Raw genomic sequence first — 20,183 nt, forward strand, 5'->3', positions numbered from 1 at the left:
GTAAATATTAATTATATTTTTTAGCAAGTGGCCACACAATATGAGGCGCGGCTCACATATAAGTATGTAGTAAAAACAGACGGCCTATTAATACGAACTGAAATAACTTTCAATATAGGCGAACCGCACTACATGTGAAATGTATAAAACTATTGTGGTAACGTTTCGTATTTCATTGATTTCAATATTATATAAATCATAGGGATTAATGTAATGCTTATTATTAATATCCAAATAATGTATTTAAGAAGTTCCGGCCAGATCAGATTTTTTTATGATTTCCGGTAATGTTTGCATATGTCATTCTCGAAGTTTTTCAAGCTAGACTTAATATCCGTAGATTACAATGTTGGCAATTTTAAACCAAACAACGATCTGAACGTAATATTGTTTCTTTTTTAAAGTGTTAAAAGAGGATAAACGAGCGTACGGATCACCGCCGCTCACATTCGCTTGCAACACCAGAGCAATCACAGGAGCGTTACCGGATATAAGGAAAGTGTACGCGCTTTTTTTGAAGTTACCCATGTCCTATCGTCCGGGAAACACACAAGGAAGCTCATTCCACAGCCTTGTAGTACGTGGAAAAGTTCTTTGAAAACCGCACTGTGCAGGGAGGATCGCCACACATCCAGATGGTTGTTGTTGGATGGACACGTAAACCTCCTAGTAATTCTACCCAGACTAAATCTACCAAAAATTTGTTTTATATTTGGATTTTGAATATTAAATTTAATTACATATTAAAGTGCCTTGCTTTATAATCCAAGCCCTAATCTAACAAAAAATATGATGTGTTTTAGTGATCCAACGACCTCTGCGTTTGATGTACTTAGAAACTACTGTGGGAAGTTGTCATTATTGCCTTATTGTATTTAAATTTTGTATTAACGTAAATAATTATTGCACAACATATGTACCTACCTGATTGGACTGACATAATTATTTTTGTATAAATTTTTTAGCAGTCTGTGGTTATAATAATTTTGAAAGTGGAACCACGGACGAGTAAAAATAGGACTCCGTGTCACCGTACATAACAGTGAAGCACCAAAACAAGCCGGTAAACGTGTAAATACATGCACACACTTACACTAATACAAGCCGACCGGCCACTATTATGAGATTTGCCATCGTCTGTGACACATCAGTTTGCGTCGCAATAAAATATTTTAAAAATGACGGCGTGCGATGTGAAAAAGTGTAAAAACAATACTATAAAAGTATTTGTGGCCATATATGATTATTTAAGGGAGAAAAAAATTTGTAACTGGTATACCCCGTAACCGCACACACACTAGCATTAAGGTGCTTCACTTGCTAATATCACGGCGCGGAGTCCTTCTTTTTTACTCGTCCGTGAGTGGAACTTAACCTAACGAATCGCTAAGAAAGTGTTCATATTACTGCAGATTGCAGTTGATCAACTGCTAATCTCTTGCAATTTGAACTTTCTGAACCAATGACGTTCGCACAGCACAGTTTTCTCCTTAATCGAGTGTCAACTGTCACTGTCCGAATCGGGTTCCAAATTCAACATACGTAACCTTAACTGAGTAAATGTTTTACATTGCTGCTTATACACCAAGAATATTTTAAACAACTGGAGTAAATGCGGCAATGTATAGATATAGCAGTCGAAGCTTATTGCGGTGTTATTTGTGGTATGTTCCGAATTTCGGCTTTGTTTTTATACGACGTGATTTGTCTATATATATATGTATACTAGCTAACCCGTCAGACGTTGTTCTGTGCATAATAAAAAAATACTATTTTTTATGTATTTGTCAATAATATTTCATAACACCAAGAATTATTTTGTAAAATATGCTCCCTCTCAATGACGTTCTATATTATGCATAGAACATCATTGCTCCCTGTTGTTAACTATAATAACATTGTTTCACAGCAGAACTGTCAAATCTTGGTTCACTAAATTCTTTCATAGAAAACATGTCCATACAAAAAAATATTGGAATTAAAAATAATTATGGGTCTCAAATCGAAATAAAAACTATCCTATCTATCAAGTTGGACTAAATTGTACTCCATGAAGTAATCCCCATTAAAATCCGTTCATTACTTTAGGCGTCCATCGCGGACAAACAACGTGTCACGTAATATATATATATATATATATATATATATATATATATAAAGATTAAGATATATAGAACATCATTGGTCTGAACAAAACTTTCAACGAAACCGAAAAGACAATGAATAAGAGAACTGTTCCGCTCGGTCGAGTAGGTCGCCTCGAGTCAACTTAGGGAGACTTGCCTTGATATAATGTGGTAGTAATATAATATATAACTTCTGTCGTGCGGTTTTATACATACATCCTGGTTTTATATATCTTACTGCATAAAGTAAAGCCACACCAATTAATCTCACACTACTAATTCCCTACTTAACGTCATCTTAGCTACCAATGTTCAATCGAACCGTCTGAAAATATTTGTTAGAATGATATCCAAATTACTTGTTGAGTAACAAACGTTGGTTTACTAAAGCAAATAGTATAGAAGTTTATGCCTAAAACAATCTTAGTATATTGGTGAACGATGATAATACAAACACTGAAGAATACGTAGATAAACAAACCTTGGTTAGTGGTGAATGTTTGTGAAAGTGACTCATACGTGCACAAAATATGTACAACGCAACGAGTCTAGCGATTGGCTTCATTGTTTCTAATTTAATTGTGCTAAATTATGTTAATTATTAGTACCTGCGTTATATTTTTCTCATGATCTAGACATTATTTAAGTTTTGCTTAGCATGTACCTGTAGGAGTGTTCCGAAGAGCTTTTTCACCTGATTCCTGCCGCCGGATTCAACCTTCGCACGACACGCCACATATTAGAATATCATCCCCACCATCTGCATGTTTGGCGTTCCTCCATAGTGCGTTTTCAAGGAACTTTCTTCCACATAGACCAAAGCTATGCAATGAGCTTCCTTGTGCGGTGATTCTGGGAATACGACATAGGTTATAGGGAAAACGCGCACACCTTCCTTAAAGGCGGGCAACGCTCATGTGATTCCTCTGGAATTGAAAGAGATTATGAGCGTCGGTGATCACATAACACCAGGTGACCCATATGCTCATTTGTCCTTCTTTTTCATCAAAAAAAATTACCACTACTTAAAATATGGGTTTTTTTATCAAAGAGCAACAAGTTTTTTTAGGATAAAACTAATGGGCAGACTAATGACAGAATTAATTTCTCATACTTGCTTTGAAAGAGCATTATTTTGACAACCTTCTTCGAGGTAAATCGAAATTGCTGTACTGGCCAAATATATGACAGAAGCGCGAGCGGCCGGCAAAAGTTTAGCGTCCAAATAAATTACTACTCGTATCTGTTGTGTAATTTAAAAATGGAACGATCTTCTACTTCGAAACTTGGCAACCAAGGACGTAACTTGTCAAAGGTTATATTTCAATTGAACGTAGTGATTAAATTCTCTTTGATTTAAATATCTAACTTTCTTGAAAATAGAAAGCAGCTCATTGGAAAAAAAATGAACATTAAACGCGGGAAAAATTATTGTTGTTCGTCCTAGAGCACTGAAAGTGGACGAAGCGAAGCAAGTATGTAAGGATCGTAGCAAGTGGAAAGAAGTGGTCTTTGCTTACCCATAAGGGAAAGAGGCGTGATTTATGTATGTATGTATATCCTAGAGCACAACTAGTTATTGATGGCCTACACTTACTAGTTCGTCTATAAATGCCTCCTTTGCTGGCCGCAGCAGTAATGTACAGTACATATTCGAGCTAACGCGGCTGGGACAAAAAGGACAGTGGGCAAAAATGTATGGAACTTGGTACCCGCTCCAGTAGCTATGATTTTTATATGTCCGGAAAGTTATTACATATATTATACACAAGTATGCATGGCGCTTGTCTCGATTTATTGTCCTTTCGGAGATAATCGACTTCGAACTTTGCTTTTTGTCAGTTTTTACTGATGTCGAATTAACTGTTTGTGAGGGACTAGATCTCTAACTATATCGCTTTTTGGGAGATAATCATCATCCACACCATAACAGTCATCTCAGTATACTGCTAGACTGAGACTTCATTTAAGAATCTACCTATATGATAGAAATATTATTAATATAAAATGAAGAAAACCCATTTTGTTCTAAAAAATTGTGTTTTAATATTATTTTATTCTAAAAAATGGTTATATTACACATTGCGTTATATACACATATATGCCCATGCATGATATAGGATTATTATTACTTAATGAAAAATGAAGAAAACCTATTTTTTTATTCTATTAAATTGGTTATATACATATAATAAACATAATATTTTATTCTAACACCCATTTTTTAGAATAAAATAATATATAAAATACATTTTAAAACAAAAATGAAGAAAACCCATTTTATTCTAATAATGGGTTTTTTGAATAAAATATATATAATTATAATATCATTAAATGTATATTAGATTATAGGAGAGGGGCGGCGTTTATTCTGTAACAGTAGCTTACATTAGTACATAAGTTTAATAAAAATTGACTAATATAACAAAAAAAAATTTTTTTACTACATTTTCATAACGCGATATTTACAAACGGACTATGAATTCGTGAAAGTGGCCATAGTAAATATTGTTTGTATGATTAAGACCTATTCAACGATACAACAATTATTGCTGTTGAAGGGTTGTGCCAAAATGCCCATTGTCCTTTGTGTGGTTAGAACTTAGGACGGGGCAAAGATTTTGAGAATTAATCCCTTGCTGTGTTTGAAGTAATGACAGAAAAAAAAGTAGGTATGACAAATACAATGGAAAGAGACACGGATAAAATTGATAGTGCTCTTAAAAAACGAAAACAAGGAGAAAACAGTCGATAACATTGGTAATATTTATTGGCGTACGGAGAAATGACCGTTAATGCTTCCTCTCAAGTTCCACACATAGTTAATTTTACTTTGTTTGTAAACATTCATAATGTTAACCTTTGTTGTTGCAATAAAACATAAAAGTTAAGTGCAGACATCAAAGGTTTCTCGAAAATATCAGGTCAGTTAATTCAGTGCAAAAGGGGATTGGCAATAAAGTTAGGCGGTTCTATATAGCGGCGAATTGGGTCAATGTATAGAAGTACGACACGTACTTTCCTACTGCGGTAAATGTTAGCTTGGTATTTAACCACAGAGTATTAAAATATTCGCAAATACTCACATAAAAATAGAGCACAGATTAAATTAGGTTGCGCTTTTTGTGTATGTACCACGGGACGCGATTGATGGTCTAGTACGGTGCTATGTTTTTATAATTATACTAGCTGACCCGACAGACGTTGTTCTGTACACAACAAATAAAATACTGACTTTTTATGAATTTGTCAATAATATTTCATAACATCAGGAATTATTTCGTAAAATATGCTACCTGTTCTTATAATGAAATTGTTTCATAGCAGAACTGTCAAACCGTGCGTCAATAAATTCTCTGATAGAAGATATGTCCATACAAAATAAACATTGGAATTAAAAATAATTATGGGTCTCAAAATCGAAATAAAAACTATCCTATCTCTCAAGTTGGACTAAACTGCACTCGATGAAGTAATCCCCGTTAAAATCCGTTCATTAGTTTAGGAGTCCATCGCGGACAAACAACGTGTCACGTAATTTATATATATTAAGATAGTGTCGTATGGTATATTATTATGGGGCAATGCATCTGATACCATCTTGGTGCTGCAGAAGAGGGATTTTCGTGCTATTTATAACCTAGATGCTTCAGAATTCAGAAATATTAACAGTGATATTCATAATGTTAACACCAGGAACAAATATAAACTTGTTATGCCTACTACTTCGTTAAGTCGTAATAGTAAGTTTTCTAAGAGTAGTTTAGAGTAAGAATCACAGGAGGTCTACTCGCAAAATCGACAACTATATATTTGGAACGATACGATAATACTCCGAATATATCGCAACTATCCTACTCTAACAAATGTTCGAATTCCTTATCGTTTATCGTTACCATACACTAATATTTTGATTTGTTTACGATGTTAGTGTGAATGAAATATGTTCAAACCTAAACATTATCTGTGATATGTCGCTGTTAAGTGTCAAAAGTCAAAATATAGTTTAGGCGCCAAGGACCATGCCAGACTCTGCACCACCAATTTGGTATCATTTACACATAATGTAAATGTTAAAAAAATATGTAATGAATATAATATGACCACTTAGAATTTAATAAATAATACAAAACTTGCGGATACTAAAATGTAAAAAAAAGTAACTCAACCCTTCTCGTCGACTTCCTATTTGTCAGGCGGCCATTTGCATTATTCCTACGGATTAGCGATCAACAAATTGACTTAAATGACTTAGTAGTAAAAAATCTGTTGAATAGTAAATCACATGTAATTATTTCAATAATATTTATTAAGTATGTATATTGTATGGCAAATATATCTATACAACTTGAAACGATAATAGCATCGACAGCCTAGAAGGTGTCGTTGAGATAATCGTAAAAGTGACGTTTGATTATTTGTGAAATTCGAATATTCATCTCTGACATTTTCAACTAAGAGTAGGGTTAGGACCGATAATATCGAATAATGTTTCGTTCGTTCAATCATCGTTTTGACATTGGTTACGATGTAACTAAGAGTAGGATTCGACACGACTAATGCCACGATTTATCTAATATCGATTTTAGGAGTAGGCCCACAGACATGGATCCAAATAGATGCCGCGAGTGTATGTACTTCGCGTGTCAAAATGATGAGAAAAAAGGAGCAATGATCATCCTTTGACGCTTTTGTTTTATTTTTTATTATGATATACATTGCCGATTTTAGTAATAAGCAATACCGACTATTGATGTACTGAAAACGTCAACTTATGATGAGGTGAGTGGCTAAACGTTAGGCTCGATGCAATAGCATTTTTAACGACGTCACAGTAGGTACATAAAAAAGGGCACGCTTGGTTTTCATACAGACGGATTTGCGTTATCTACTTGGATCTATGTCTGTGGTTAGAATGTAGTAGTCACTTGATAGGAAGTGTTGAGACAACAGCTCAGAAACATTCTGCTATACAAGGGATCAAGAGATGCGTTGCCATAAGCCGCTCGTTAAATCCCTACAACGTGCCTACAGCATTGATTGATTAATAAAATATTTAATAATCTAACATATAAAATTCTCGTGTCATGGTGTTAAATATTGAACTCCTCCGAAACGGCTTGACCGATTCTCATGAAATTTTCAGTGCATATTGGGTAGGTCTGAGAATCGGACATCTATTTTTCATCCCTCTAAATGTTAAGGGTGGTCCACACGAAATTTTATTTTTAATATTTTTGACATTTTTAAAAATTTGTTTGGTCATGAGTCAGCATTAAAAATACATACAACTTCAAATTTTCAACCATCTACGATCAACAGTTACTTTTGTATCGCGATTTTAATATCGGCAATACAACGTTTGCTGGGTCAGCTAGTATAATATAATATTGACGACACACTTTCACACAAATTATCTTGTCCTAAACTAGGCATAGCCTGTACTATGGGTATAAGACAAAGATAAATTTAATACAATATACATACTTAAACATACATAGATACAAATAAACATCCATGACTCGGAAACAAACATTCATATTCATCATATAATTGAATGCACCTACCGGGATTCGAACCATTCCACTATATAGGTCGTCATTCCATGTAGATCAAAAAAATATTAGTTTTGAAATCGAGAGACATGGATAAAATATTATAATGGGACCGATAAAACTTTCCCTACTGCACTACTTAATATTGTAGAGTTATGTTTTATTTGGCTCAATTGCGCTGAGCGATAAGATTACAGAGAAGTGACTCAAGTGTATTAAGTTATAATGCGGTTGTTTATTATATTCATTATTTTATAAATGTTGTGTGTACGTAAAAACAGAAAAAAATGGCAGTTGTAGGGGCTGCCGATAGAAGTGAAAACTTAGAACTTTTAAGTATTAAAATTTGAAATATCATAATGTTTGAAAACAATTACACTACTAATTTCAATTTATTTTTTAAGTTGTAAAAATAAATTGAAATAAAAATAAAAAAGAGTTGAGGGCTTTATTTTCATTAAAAGGTAGCTAAAATAAAATTTTGGCATTAAAACGGTTTTTCATTGCGCAAAACTCTTGCTTTGGATTGCTTTTGAATATCCCATGTTGTTAAAAACACTGTATTGAAGGATCCGTCACATTAATGCAAGACTCTTCAGAGTCTTTTCTTTTACAATTTCATTTTAAATATCACGAACATTGATGGAAAGTAATATGGAAATTTCGAAAAATAATAGTACTATATTGCCTATTTCGATATAGGCAAGAACATCGAGGGTCAAATTATGTAGTTTTTTGAACGTTAACTCGATAATAATGGATATTTAAGGGAAATTTGCTGGTGAATAATTTTCCATACTACTGTGCTGGTGGCATGTAAACGTCGACTTTGTTCATAGTAGCTTACTCAAGTAGTGATCGTATTTCAAGCATTTTTATTCTATCAGACATTGAAAGACATTTTTATTTTGAAAATGATATATTTTGGAAAACGATACTTTTGAAGATAAACTTTACCACACTCTCAAACAAAATGAGTTAATAAAAACAAAATATAAGCTGAATCTTTAATACAAATGAAAACAAAAAGCAATAGTAAATGATCAGTGTGGCACGGGCACACCAAAACTGTAGTATATTCAGTAACAGTTGTGACCATACTTTATTGAGCATAACACTGACTTTCAGTGACCTCATTGTGTGATGTTTGGAGCTGAACTGCCATTTGGGACTAAAAATATCTATATATATAAAAATGAATTGCTGTTCGTTAGTCTCGCTAAAACTCGAGAACGGCTGGACCGATTTGGCTAATTTTGGTCTTGAATTATTTGTGGAAGTCCAGAGAAGGTTTAAAAGGTGAATAAATAGGAAAATGCTTCTAAATTAAATAAAAACAACAAATTTGTTTTTCCTTTGATGTGTCCATACATAATTTCTATGAGAGAATTTATTGACGCACGGTTTGACAGTTCTGCTGTGAAACAATTTCATTACGACAGCAGGGTGCATATTTTACGAAGTAATTTTTGATGCTATGATATATTGTTGACAAATTCATATAAAACATTATTATATTTATTATATACAGAATAATGTCTGTCGGGTCAGCTAGTAAGTAATATTAACTGATTAATATTTACTTATGTTAGGCACTTTAAACATTTTTTTAAATTAATGTGCACGGAATTCGCCAATAATTACATAATATAATTAGAGTAAAATTTAAGTAAAAAGTAGAGTTACATTGGAATATACTGTAAAGTAGTAGTTTGACGGACAGATGGCCGTTGGGGCAGTAAAGTCCTCGAATGGCGACCACGTTCCAGAAGACGCAGTGTTGGTAGGCCCCCCACAAGATGGACCGACGATCTGGTTAAGATCGCCGGAACACGTTGGATGAGGGCAGCGCAGAACCGATCGTCGTGGAAATCTTTGGGGGAGGCCTTTGTCCAACAGTGGACGTCTTCCGGCTGATGATGATGATGATGACTGACGAGACTGTAAAGTTTATTAGTATTTTATTTTTAATTGAACCAGGAGAATCATTGAATGTGATTAAATTGAAGTATTTTTAACAAACTTTGATAATTGGAGAGTTAAATCCAAATTAACTTTTTACCAGCAGCCTACTGAGTATATTCAAATACAACATGTTATCAATACGTTTGCGCGGATGTATAGGACGGTAAATATATTTATGTAGTAATTTAGTATTCTGTATGATCAATTATGGTATTAAGTAATTGAAACTAAAAATAACGTCAACCATTTTGCAATGAGTATTCTTTTTATATAAGAGAGGGAAAACGGGCAAGACGTTATGGGAAGTGCTGAGGCAACCGCACATGGACATCCGCAAAATAAAGGGTCAAGAGTTGTGTTGCCAGCCTTTAGGTTGGAAGTGTGCTCTAATCGTGAACGTCTTTTTTTAATGAAAATAAGGGACGAGACGAGCAGCTGAAGCAGGACGTTCAGCTGATGGTAATTGATATCCATTACAATGCAGTGCCGCTCAGGATTCTTGAATACCCAAAAATTCTGAGTAGCACTACAATTGCGCTCGTCACCTTTAGACATAAGATGTTCAGTCTTATTTGCGAAGTAATTTCACTAGCTACGGCGCCCTTTACACAGAAACAGTATTGTATACACATTACTGCTTCACGGCAGAAATAGGCGCCGTTGCGGTACATAATCTAGCCGGCTTCCTGTGCAACGGAGCCTCCCACTGGTGTACGTCTCTAAGTCGTATCGATTTAGGAATAGTGCAGTCGGTATTTTGCTATGTATTGAGCAATACAAAACAACACAATCTATAAAGTTGCACATATAATATATTGGACTGGTATATTATTTACATCTTACTCACTATATTTATTTTGCCAATCGTTATCTTGGTACTTACGATACAGGCTTGGCAAAGGCTAACGACCTCCACGAATTCTCAATGACTGACATAATAATCTTTTTCGTAGCAATAAAATTCGTAAATAGCTTTTTATTTAAAATTTATTGAAATTGAATATAATTTAGTGTGCTGTTAATAAACGCTTTAATTGTAATGAAACTAAATTCAATTTTACTTTTTAATTAAGTAAGTAGGTACTTAATTTATCGAACACAATAAAAACATTTTGAATTTTAAACATTGTATTTTCTTGTTATTTGGTTGATTGGTCAGGCTTCGTCATGCTGGCTTTAATGTATTGCTTGCGGCGGCGTCGTAGGGCGAGTCCTTCCCTTCCCAAAAACAGGGTTGAGGGAGGCGATGACTGGTTCATTGGTCATGCTCGTGAACGGGCGTTACTTGTGGTGAATAATAGAATTAAATATTAGGGCTTAGGCGTTAAAGTATGAAGTTGCCGTTTATAAAATATATTTATTTAACCAACGTATTTACCCGCCTTATTTATACATTTCTGTATAAATCTAGAGTGCCCCGTGCTTCCCTGTGGCATAAAATAAATAGAGGGAAATCCCAAGCCCAAGGGTAAGAGACGAGTTAGGGCATTTACCTGTGGGAGGCTCCTTTGCACAGGAAACACACTGGCTAGATTATGGGTACCACAACAGCGCCCTTTCTGCCGTGAAGCAGTAATGTGTAAGCATTATTGTGTTTCGGTCTGAAGGGCGCCGTAGTTAGTCAAATTTCTAGGCAAATGAGACTTAACATCTTATGTCTCAAGGTGACGAGCGCAATTGTAGTTTCAGAAATTTTACAATTTTCAAGAATCCTGAGCAGCACCAGGGCGAAACAATTACCAGGTTGAATGACCTGCTCGTCCCGTCCCTTATTGTCAAAAAAAAATTTTGCAATGAATGCAATACAAAGGCATGCGAAAAAAAGGGTAGTCGGTTAGGGCAGATCTGGCGAGTACGGAGCATCAGAGGGTATCTAAATGTAGGCACTTTTAGAGTTGAAACGGTTTCTCTAGCCGTGTGAGATCATGCGTTATCATTTTCTATGAGCAATGATGTCGAAGATAAGTTAGAAGTCCTGTCTCATTGTCGCTCCTGTTCGAAGCTCCGTACAACAGATATCTGCTGTTAGTCCTTGATTTTTACCCGTTCAATGTTCTTAGAATGACAATTTGGGCTATATATCACCAGGAAACAACGGTGACGCAACCGGTCGCCGCTACCAACAAAATATATGCAGCTGTATAAAGAGTATACATACCTGGTGTCTGACCAGCTCGGATGCGTCATGACTCTTGTGTCTGTCTAATTTGGTAGCTTATGGACACCACAGCGGCGCAGCTGGGACCAGTACGAGTGGGAGGCTCCTTTGCACAGGATGCCGGCTAGATTATGGGTACCACAACGGCGCCTATTTCTGCCGTGAAGCAGTAATCTGTAAGCATTAACTGTGTTTCGGTCTGAAGGGCGCTGTAGCTAGTGAAATTACTGGGCAAATGAGACTTAACATCTTATGTCTCAAGGTGACGAGCGCAGTTGTAGTGCCGCTCAGAATTTTTAGGGTTTTTCAAGAATCCTAAGCGGCACTGCATTGTAATGGGCAGGGCGTATCAATTACCATCAGCTGAACGTCCTGCTCGTCTCGTCCCTCATTTTCATAAAAAAAACCACCGTGGTGTCCCGGTGAAATATAGCCCTTTGTCAACTCGGAAAAAAAGCTTACTTATTTTAGCTAATTTTTACACGCTTTTTATTAGCTTCACCTGTATATATGTTTGTTTGTAAGCGACTAATTAGGGGGCGGTTTTGACCCACTTTAAACGGCCAGATTTCCTTCAAACTTCGTAGATTTATCGAGGACCGTTGACAATACATTAATTTGATAAAATTATTCCATTTTTCAATTTGCCAAATAAGATTTTTGTTAATTTATATAATTTTCATATATCGTGTATAAGGCAAAAATTTATGTTAGTTTTAAATTTCAATTTCTTATTGCGGTTTTCTATAAATAGCGTGTTTTTTAGTTTTTTTTTAACTACTATTTAGAATAATAATAATATTTGTAGTGGTAACTAGCAAAGGTACATTAATGCATATACAATTATAAGTATATGCATTTTTGAAGTCTTGTTTTTTTTTTTTATCAAATTTGTGTATCATCTCTGTCCTTGTGTCTAATTAAATGAGTTAAATGTACCTTTTTTTTACTTGTTCTGTTATCTAATTGTTGTTTTACTAAATGTTGTTTTTTATTGTTTCAGGCATTGCACTTCGTCCATTTGGTCTCTCGTTGATATATCTTCTCCTCTACTTAATAGCTCCGTTTCCACAAGTGCCGAATACTATTATTGATTTTAGAGGCAAGTATAATGAAATATTTAATTATATAATATTACAATAATATTAAATTATTTATATACTTCTTAGATCATTGATACGTCTAGATAGATAGATGGTGACTATGTGAAAACGTCAAGAAAAATTGAGGTTGACAGTCTACCTCTATTTTAAGCAATGCACGCACACTAACACAACGTGACATACAAATCGCGAGTGTTAGACGCAGCTTGTGACGCACACTAAAGTAATAAACTTGGCCTGTTTTCATCGGTTGTATAGCAGCAAGAGGCTCTGTCTATTCGTATAAATTATCTAAGATATAATTTAAAGAAATATCACAGGAAGAGGTAATGGCACCGGATTTCCGGCAACCAGGACGTACTAAACGATACTATTTGACATTCTAAACATAAGTTAAATTTTTATTTGTCTAGATTTGGCAAACATCGTACATAGCCTGTAAATTATTTTTGGGCATTAAAAACGCAATGATTTTCTCAATACTGATTCCTTTAGTATACTTTTTGACGTCCATTAAATCACACTCAACGCTTCGGACACAAGTGGCGCGCTCGGAGAGAAAAAACGGCGTAACACACTTTCCCAGAGTTTTTAGAGCTCTTAAAAAGCATATATATATATATATATATAATAGTCATAATCTAGTCCCAGAATGTCCGATCGCTTTTTTGTGAAAAACCTAAACAACATAAAGATTATAGAAAATATTTCTTTTTCTAAACGTTTCATAATCTTTAACATAAATTATACATATATCTATTCTTCTTATGTAGTGAATTATAAAGGACCTCTTAAGTTCGTCGTTTAGTATTTAATTATAATAGTTAATGATTGTTTCGTAAGGTTCGACGTCGTGTGGTAGGCTGCGATTATTCATATTACACAAGATGCGGTAATGTTGCTTTCACGTGGCCCAATCTCTATCACGCTAGTAGCGCCAATTGCAAATGTATTGAAAAACGTTGCGTGACACACGTGCGGGAACAACAACAACCACACAACCTTTATTGGTGGTATAATACCAATCGAAAACTCGTTTATTTGGAATGGAATTGGAATTACAAATAATTATTAATGATCAACATTTATTAGTACCTTTCTATAACTTTAGTCAAAGTTGAACAGAAGAATTAAAAGCTTACCGTGTTACACATATACGTCGTTAAGTTGGAGTGCTAAAATGTATTTACAACATTTTTTATGAAATACTTATATTTTTTTTTATGAAATATCGGACGAGACGAGCAGCACGTTCAGTTGATGGTAATTGATACGCCCTGCCCATTACAATGCAGTGTCGCTCAGGATTCTTGAAAAACCCAAAAATTCTGAGCAGCACTACAGTTGCACTCGTCACCTTGAGATATAAGATATTAAGTCTCATTTGCCCAGCAATTTCACTAGCTACAGCGCCCTTCAGACCGAAACACAGTAATGTTTACATATTACTGATTCACGGCAGAAATAGGCGCCGTTGTGCTACCCATAATCTAGCCGGCATCCGGTGTAAAGAAGCCTCCCACTGGAAAAATAAATTAATAGGATTACCCTTGTCAACAATCTTTCTCACTTACTTGATAAGATATATTTTTAGGATGGTGTCGAAAATATATTCTACTGAATCTTGGTGTGTCAAGCCTGCTACTGCTCACCCATGCTGCGTGGCACAGTACGCTGGCCGCCTTCGGAGTATATGGCTCGATCCTCGATGAATATCCCATCATAAAGGAAATCGGCCTCAATCTGGGATTGGTCTCGTATGCAGGCATTGATCCCTTCATGGCCGTTCAGTACTTAGCACCTGAGGTAATTTTAGATGTAAGACTTCGATTACGATCTTGTTTTGTAAATATCGGCGAAGGTCGTATCGGCACGTGTGTTTTCTCAAAGTTTGGCCGTCATGCTGTACTAGGAAACAACAGACTGCTGATCAGATATTTCAATCCATAACATAACACAAGCTGACTGACTGTACGTTCAATGAAAGATAGCAGACATTTGTTTACATTTTAGATGTGCTGTGGGCAATTCTATTCTATATAATGTTCTATTGATTATCTACCGGTTATGATTATGGCTTTTTTTATATGTGACAATAAGGCACAAGACGAGCAGGACGTTCAGGTGATGGTAATTGATACGTCCTGCCCATAACACTGCAATGGCGCTCAGGCTTCTTGATATAACCAAACATTCTGAGCGGCACTACAGTTGCGCTCGTCACCTTGAGACATAAGATGTTAAGTCTCATTTGCCCAGTAATATCACTAGCTCCGTCAGACCGAAACACAATAATGCTTACACATTACTGCTTCACGGTAGAAAAAGGTATACTACCGAATTCCACCACTGGATGCCATGTCAAATTGCTAAATATCACCCGCATAACGTTGACGTCAGGCATGTCACAACCGCGCGTTTTGTAAGAAATTTCTTGCCTCGCACAGCCAATTTGGAACAATTACCGGCCGCTGTTTTCCCGAACCGATACTGCTAAGGGACTTTCTAGAAACGAGCATACTCCCACCTACAGCGTATGGGCGGTTGACTCACAACTCCTCGTGAGCGTGAACGTGAGACTCTTTGCAGTTCCCCCACCCCCCCTTATAAAAAAGTAGGTAAGCGTCAAGTTGCTGATTTTATGTGTGAGCTTGCATCTCAATTCTGTTTTTTATATTAGGGGGGTACACAGGGAAGCGGTTGAAGTGTATCAAAACTTTCTTTTTTGAGCCAATCGTATAGTTTATGTATGAAGGACGATTTGACTTGTTTATCTACAAACAAGCTTAAGCGACGCTCTTGTTTCCATTCAAAATATTATTTTGTTTCAGTTGGTGGTGATGGGCTCGTCACTCGCGGTCTACTTGCTAGTCCGTTGTGTTCTCGCCAACTCTTCAAATACAGAAAGGGAGAAAAAAGATTACAAACATCAAAAATATCCACTACTAACAAGTGCAGGTAAAGTCTTAAATACATGAAACAGTCGATTTATCAATCAACGTCCTACTTAACATAGTAACACTTTTTATGTAAGTATTGTCTGTGATATTCATTTATCCACACTTATTTTTAATTTGAAGATTTACTTCGCACGAGAGGTCAAAATTCAAAGTCGTAAACAAAAAGTAAAAAAAGATAATATAATTATTCGTATCGTTTTAGCGTATTTGTCTACAACATAATATCAACTCTTCCCCTCGAGTTCTCCTTAGTAAAATGAAATGGAAAATATTAGCCTACCTAAATTTCAATCAAACTCTTACGACAATGTAATGTATTTACTATTATTGTTATTTTTGGAATCGATGTCCTCCCGTCGCGGCCCCGCTCGCCTCTCGCCTCGTCACCATTCGTCATGCCGTGCGTGCGACACAAGCACATCACACCTATAACTTTGTATATAGTTACAAACCTACCTTGGCTGACACCGACTCCAGAATTAACAATAATTATTGTAACTACATTATATTATTGTCATAATAATTTAATTGACATTGAGTTATAAATTTTCAGGGAAGTATTTGGCGTTGTTTCTGATAATGATCGCCGGGATCGTGCGCCCCAGTGTGACGTCAGGGTTGTACTTCGTCGTGTTCATGGGTGCCGCGACAGCCTGGGCGCTGGGGAGACCGCTCGAGAGAGGCTTCGCGGTGATCAGCCGGTGTGTGATGGCCCTGATGGGAGCACATGTGGCCGTGCTCTTGGTCTACCAGTGCTCTTGGCTCATTGAGCTGTACCCGCCCGATATGGAGTTCGCTAGGTAATCATGTTTCAACTTATATAATGACTCAATCACCAGTTACGTGGCGCAAATAAGTAACACAAGGACAATAGTCAACTGAATAATTAATTAAATAAAAATTAAGGCATTATTGAGTATTTGGCGTCGAGTATTTTTGATGCATCACTTAGATAATGTGAACGTCCAGTTAGAGCCTCCTGCTGTAAGACAAACGATGAAAACAGGCCAGGAATATTACTTTACTTTGCGTGACAAGCTACATCTTACACTCGCGACTTGTATGTCACTTTGTGTTAGTGTACGTGTGTTGTTAAAATCGTTTACGTTTTACGCTTAAATTAAATATGCTTAAATGATAATTATTATTTTACCAAAACAATTACCAATTATTCTTATTTCATAATTTTATTTTATAATACTTGTATATAAATTGAAATTCATTTAATTCTCGTCCATTACTTGTGGTCCAGTAGACATATTATGAGTTACAAGAGACGTGGTAGCTGAAGTATGATGCAAATGCTGTAGTTGACCAGCTAACGTCAGGGTCTCTAATTTCCGTGATTGTAAAAATTCACTCTGATAATTTTTCCGTAACGCACCAAAAGAAGTATAAGTTGAAACAGCCTTGATAAGTATTATTTATCACAATCCTTCATTTATTCCAGATACTTCGGTCTAACAAAGTTTGTGATCATTAACAGTACAAACTCGTCCACAAGTTTCTCTTACGACGTCCAACAGGACAACCATTGGGCAGTGTTCACTAGTCCCTTCGTCATACTGATTGCATACTTTTTCCTCGCAATAGAGTCGAGAGAACTTTTCAAGCCAAAGGTAAGCCGCCGCTCTTATTAATGAAGCAAATGAATGAATGCATTTTTATATTGATCTATTAACATATTAATTCGCTTTTAGAGTAAAGGGTTATGGGCGTGGTGGGTTACACTTGCGTAGTTAGTGCGCATTTTGTCTGTAGTTCGTTTTCACGAGATTTTGATAGCTTTTTGCCCGCGTCTTGAGTGTACGAACAACATAACTCAAGACTGATCAAATTCAAAGGATATATTCCTTTGATGCCTAACTAAAATATTGTTGAAACAGTTATAGAATGCTACACAACACGCAATTCTTGGCTTAGGTGAGATCGTAAGACAAATATGTAAAGTGGTTATAGAAATTTTATATCCTATTTCATAATATATTATCTATGTATTACTTACTTAGTAATACTAATTACCCCGCTAAGAGTATTCTCAAACAATATTATATTATAATGCAACCGTGACACGGAAAATCAACAAAATTAACAACATTCAAAGATAAAGTTGATTATTGAAATACGCGACAACATGTTAAGTTGGTCTATTAAATAATTTTTCTTGGGCTTGCGAATTTGTAGTTTTCATTGATAATATTAACTTCTTGTATCTAGCATTTATTAAACAGTTATCATAATTCGGCCGAATTAGTTGAAACATCGAACGTAAGTTATTAATACTCAAGACGGTATAGGAGAGGAAAAAGAGCGCTTTGACGGGTCTTGAAGCGGGTAAAGTGAACGGCTCCTTAATGCGGGGCGTCTCCTTCCACCGCGCTAGCCGCCTCACAACACGGGATAGATGGATGAGCGCCACGAAGAGAGCTAGAGTAAGGCCCCGTCCATATACAACGAACAACGGCGAACGAACGCAGCAAAAAGATTCCCTTCCAGTTCCAGAACCGGAAACACACTATATTCTTATAACACACTATTCCCTTATACGTCTAGAGCCTCTTGCTGCTGGACAACCGATGAAAACTGGCCAGGTTTATTAATTTAGTGTGCTTGACTAGCTACGTCTTACACTCGCTATTTGTATGTCACTTTGTAACACAAAGTGAGTGTGCATTGCTCAAAATATAGGTTAACTCTAAATCTCAATTTTTTTCGACGTTTCCACAGCTGTCATAGTCTACCTAGACGTATAAATGATCTAAGTATTTTCCTTTCGTTCTTACGCCGTCTTTCGTTACATATGGACCCGGCAAGACGCCTGCAGCGTACGGCGCACCTTATAATTAGCAATTCATACACCATTGGAAAAATTTTTGCACTGTGATTTACGCAATTATTGTACTTGTTTTTTTAATATTAAACGTAGATGTAACTAGTATTTTTAGTAGTAGCACATGGGACTTTGTAAGGCAAAGCTTCACAGATAACCTTGAACTGTGAAAATATATATTACATAAATGCTCGGTTTCCGATCGGTTCTTCTAGAGTTTCGGTTATAACCTATATTTTAAATAATATACCTATCACTAATATATTAACTATCATCTGTTATTTTTCCATCTAATGGAGCCTTGCCTGTATATTAGATTTCACTTATGGCACTAGAAAACATGTATCGTTTAAGAGTAGAAAATAAATTTTCACGTTTGGCACTAAAGCAAGGCATGTCGGCTTATTAACACAATGTAAATAACAAAGAATCCTTCAGCATATCTTTCAGTCTATATTATTTTTGCAGCCTGTTTTCATTCTTTTGTAGGTTGCATATTCGTACATAAATTCCAAAGCACTCCGCGGGGACAGCAGTGAGACAACTCCCGTGGGTATTGTTTTTATTTTTTATTTATCACCTCGCTTCGGTCGGGGTTCATCATCATCAGTTGTTATAAGTTGACAGTAAATCAACGCTTGCACTGCTTTATTACCAGTACGGACATCGTGTGTGAGGTGTGACCATAGATTTAAAATATACTAGCTTATAGACTGACAAAATATTCGAGAGAATAGAACAACCCTAAAAAGGAGAAAAGAACATACCTAAAAAGAACATTCCCAAAAGAACATCCCTAAATAACATACCTAAAAAGAACATTCCCAAAAGAACATCCCTAAAAGAACATACCTAAAAAGAACATCATTAAAAAGAACATTCCCAAAAGAACATCCCTAGAAAAAGAAATTGAATAAATTGTTACTGTAGGTAACCGATTTTGATTGTTAAGTCGCAAATAGTAAACTACCTTTGGAATTAGCTCCTTAGTCTTTTGAATATTAAACCACTAGCTAACGTACACATTGACATATCAAATTTGGTTACGTGTTATCGAGCTGTAAGGTCGTCTATACGCTAGTATAGGTCTATGGGTGTGACTAATAAATATTTGTTTTTGATTATATAGTTGTACTGTTGCACTGTTCTATGTTTTGATGTGTTTTGTAGTTAATAGTAAAATTCTATTTTTTGTATTTTTTTTAATAAAGGAGGAGGACAAACAAGCGTACATACTGGTCACCTGATGGTAAGTGATCACCGCCGCCTATATCTCTTGTAGCACCAGAGGAATCACAGGAGCGTTGCACATATAAATTCGATAGTGGAACATATATTGGTACCAATGGGGCGGGCGAGGTTCGAACCAAGGGCACTTTAGAGACAGTCAACAGTTTTTGAAACTTTAACATATGACAAATTTGTACTTTGTAAAGCTATTTCTGTGACAAGAGACCAAAGGCCGGCCGTTCGTTTGCCTTCCTTA

General features: G+C 35.8%; 1 protein-coding gene across 1 annotated transcript in view; it reads left to right on the top strand.

The window, feature by feature from the left end:
• LOC126969172 (piezo-type mechanosensitive ion channel component) overlaps positions 1-20,183 on the top strand; it is a gene marked incomplete at its 3' end in the record, with an annotated part of 77,488 nt that overhangs the window by 17,438 nt on the left and 39,867 nt on the right. The window contains exons 3-8 of the mRNA XM_050814491.1: positions 12,808-12,906; positions 14,502-14,713; positions 15,739-15,865; positions 16,421-16,667; positions 17,318-17,486; positions 18,165-18,299. Coding sequence (XP_050670448.1) covers positions 12,808-12,906; positions 14,502-14,713; positions 15,739-15,865; positions 16,421-16,667; positions 17,318-17,486; positions 18,165-18,299 — 989 coding nt within the window. The remainder of the gene's footprint in view (positions 1-12,807; positions 12,907-14,501; positions 14,714-15,738; positions 15,866-16,420; positions 16,668-17,317; positions 17,487-18,164; positions 18,300-20,183) is intronic.

Source organism: Leptidea sinapis, chromosome 17 (assembly GCF_905404315.1).
Source record: "Leptidea sinapis chromosome 17, ilLepSina1.1, whole genome shotgun sequence".
Taxonomy (NCBI): Eukaryota; Metazoa; Arthropoda; class Insecta; order Lepidoptera; family Pieridae; genus Leptidea; species Leptidea sinapis.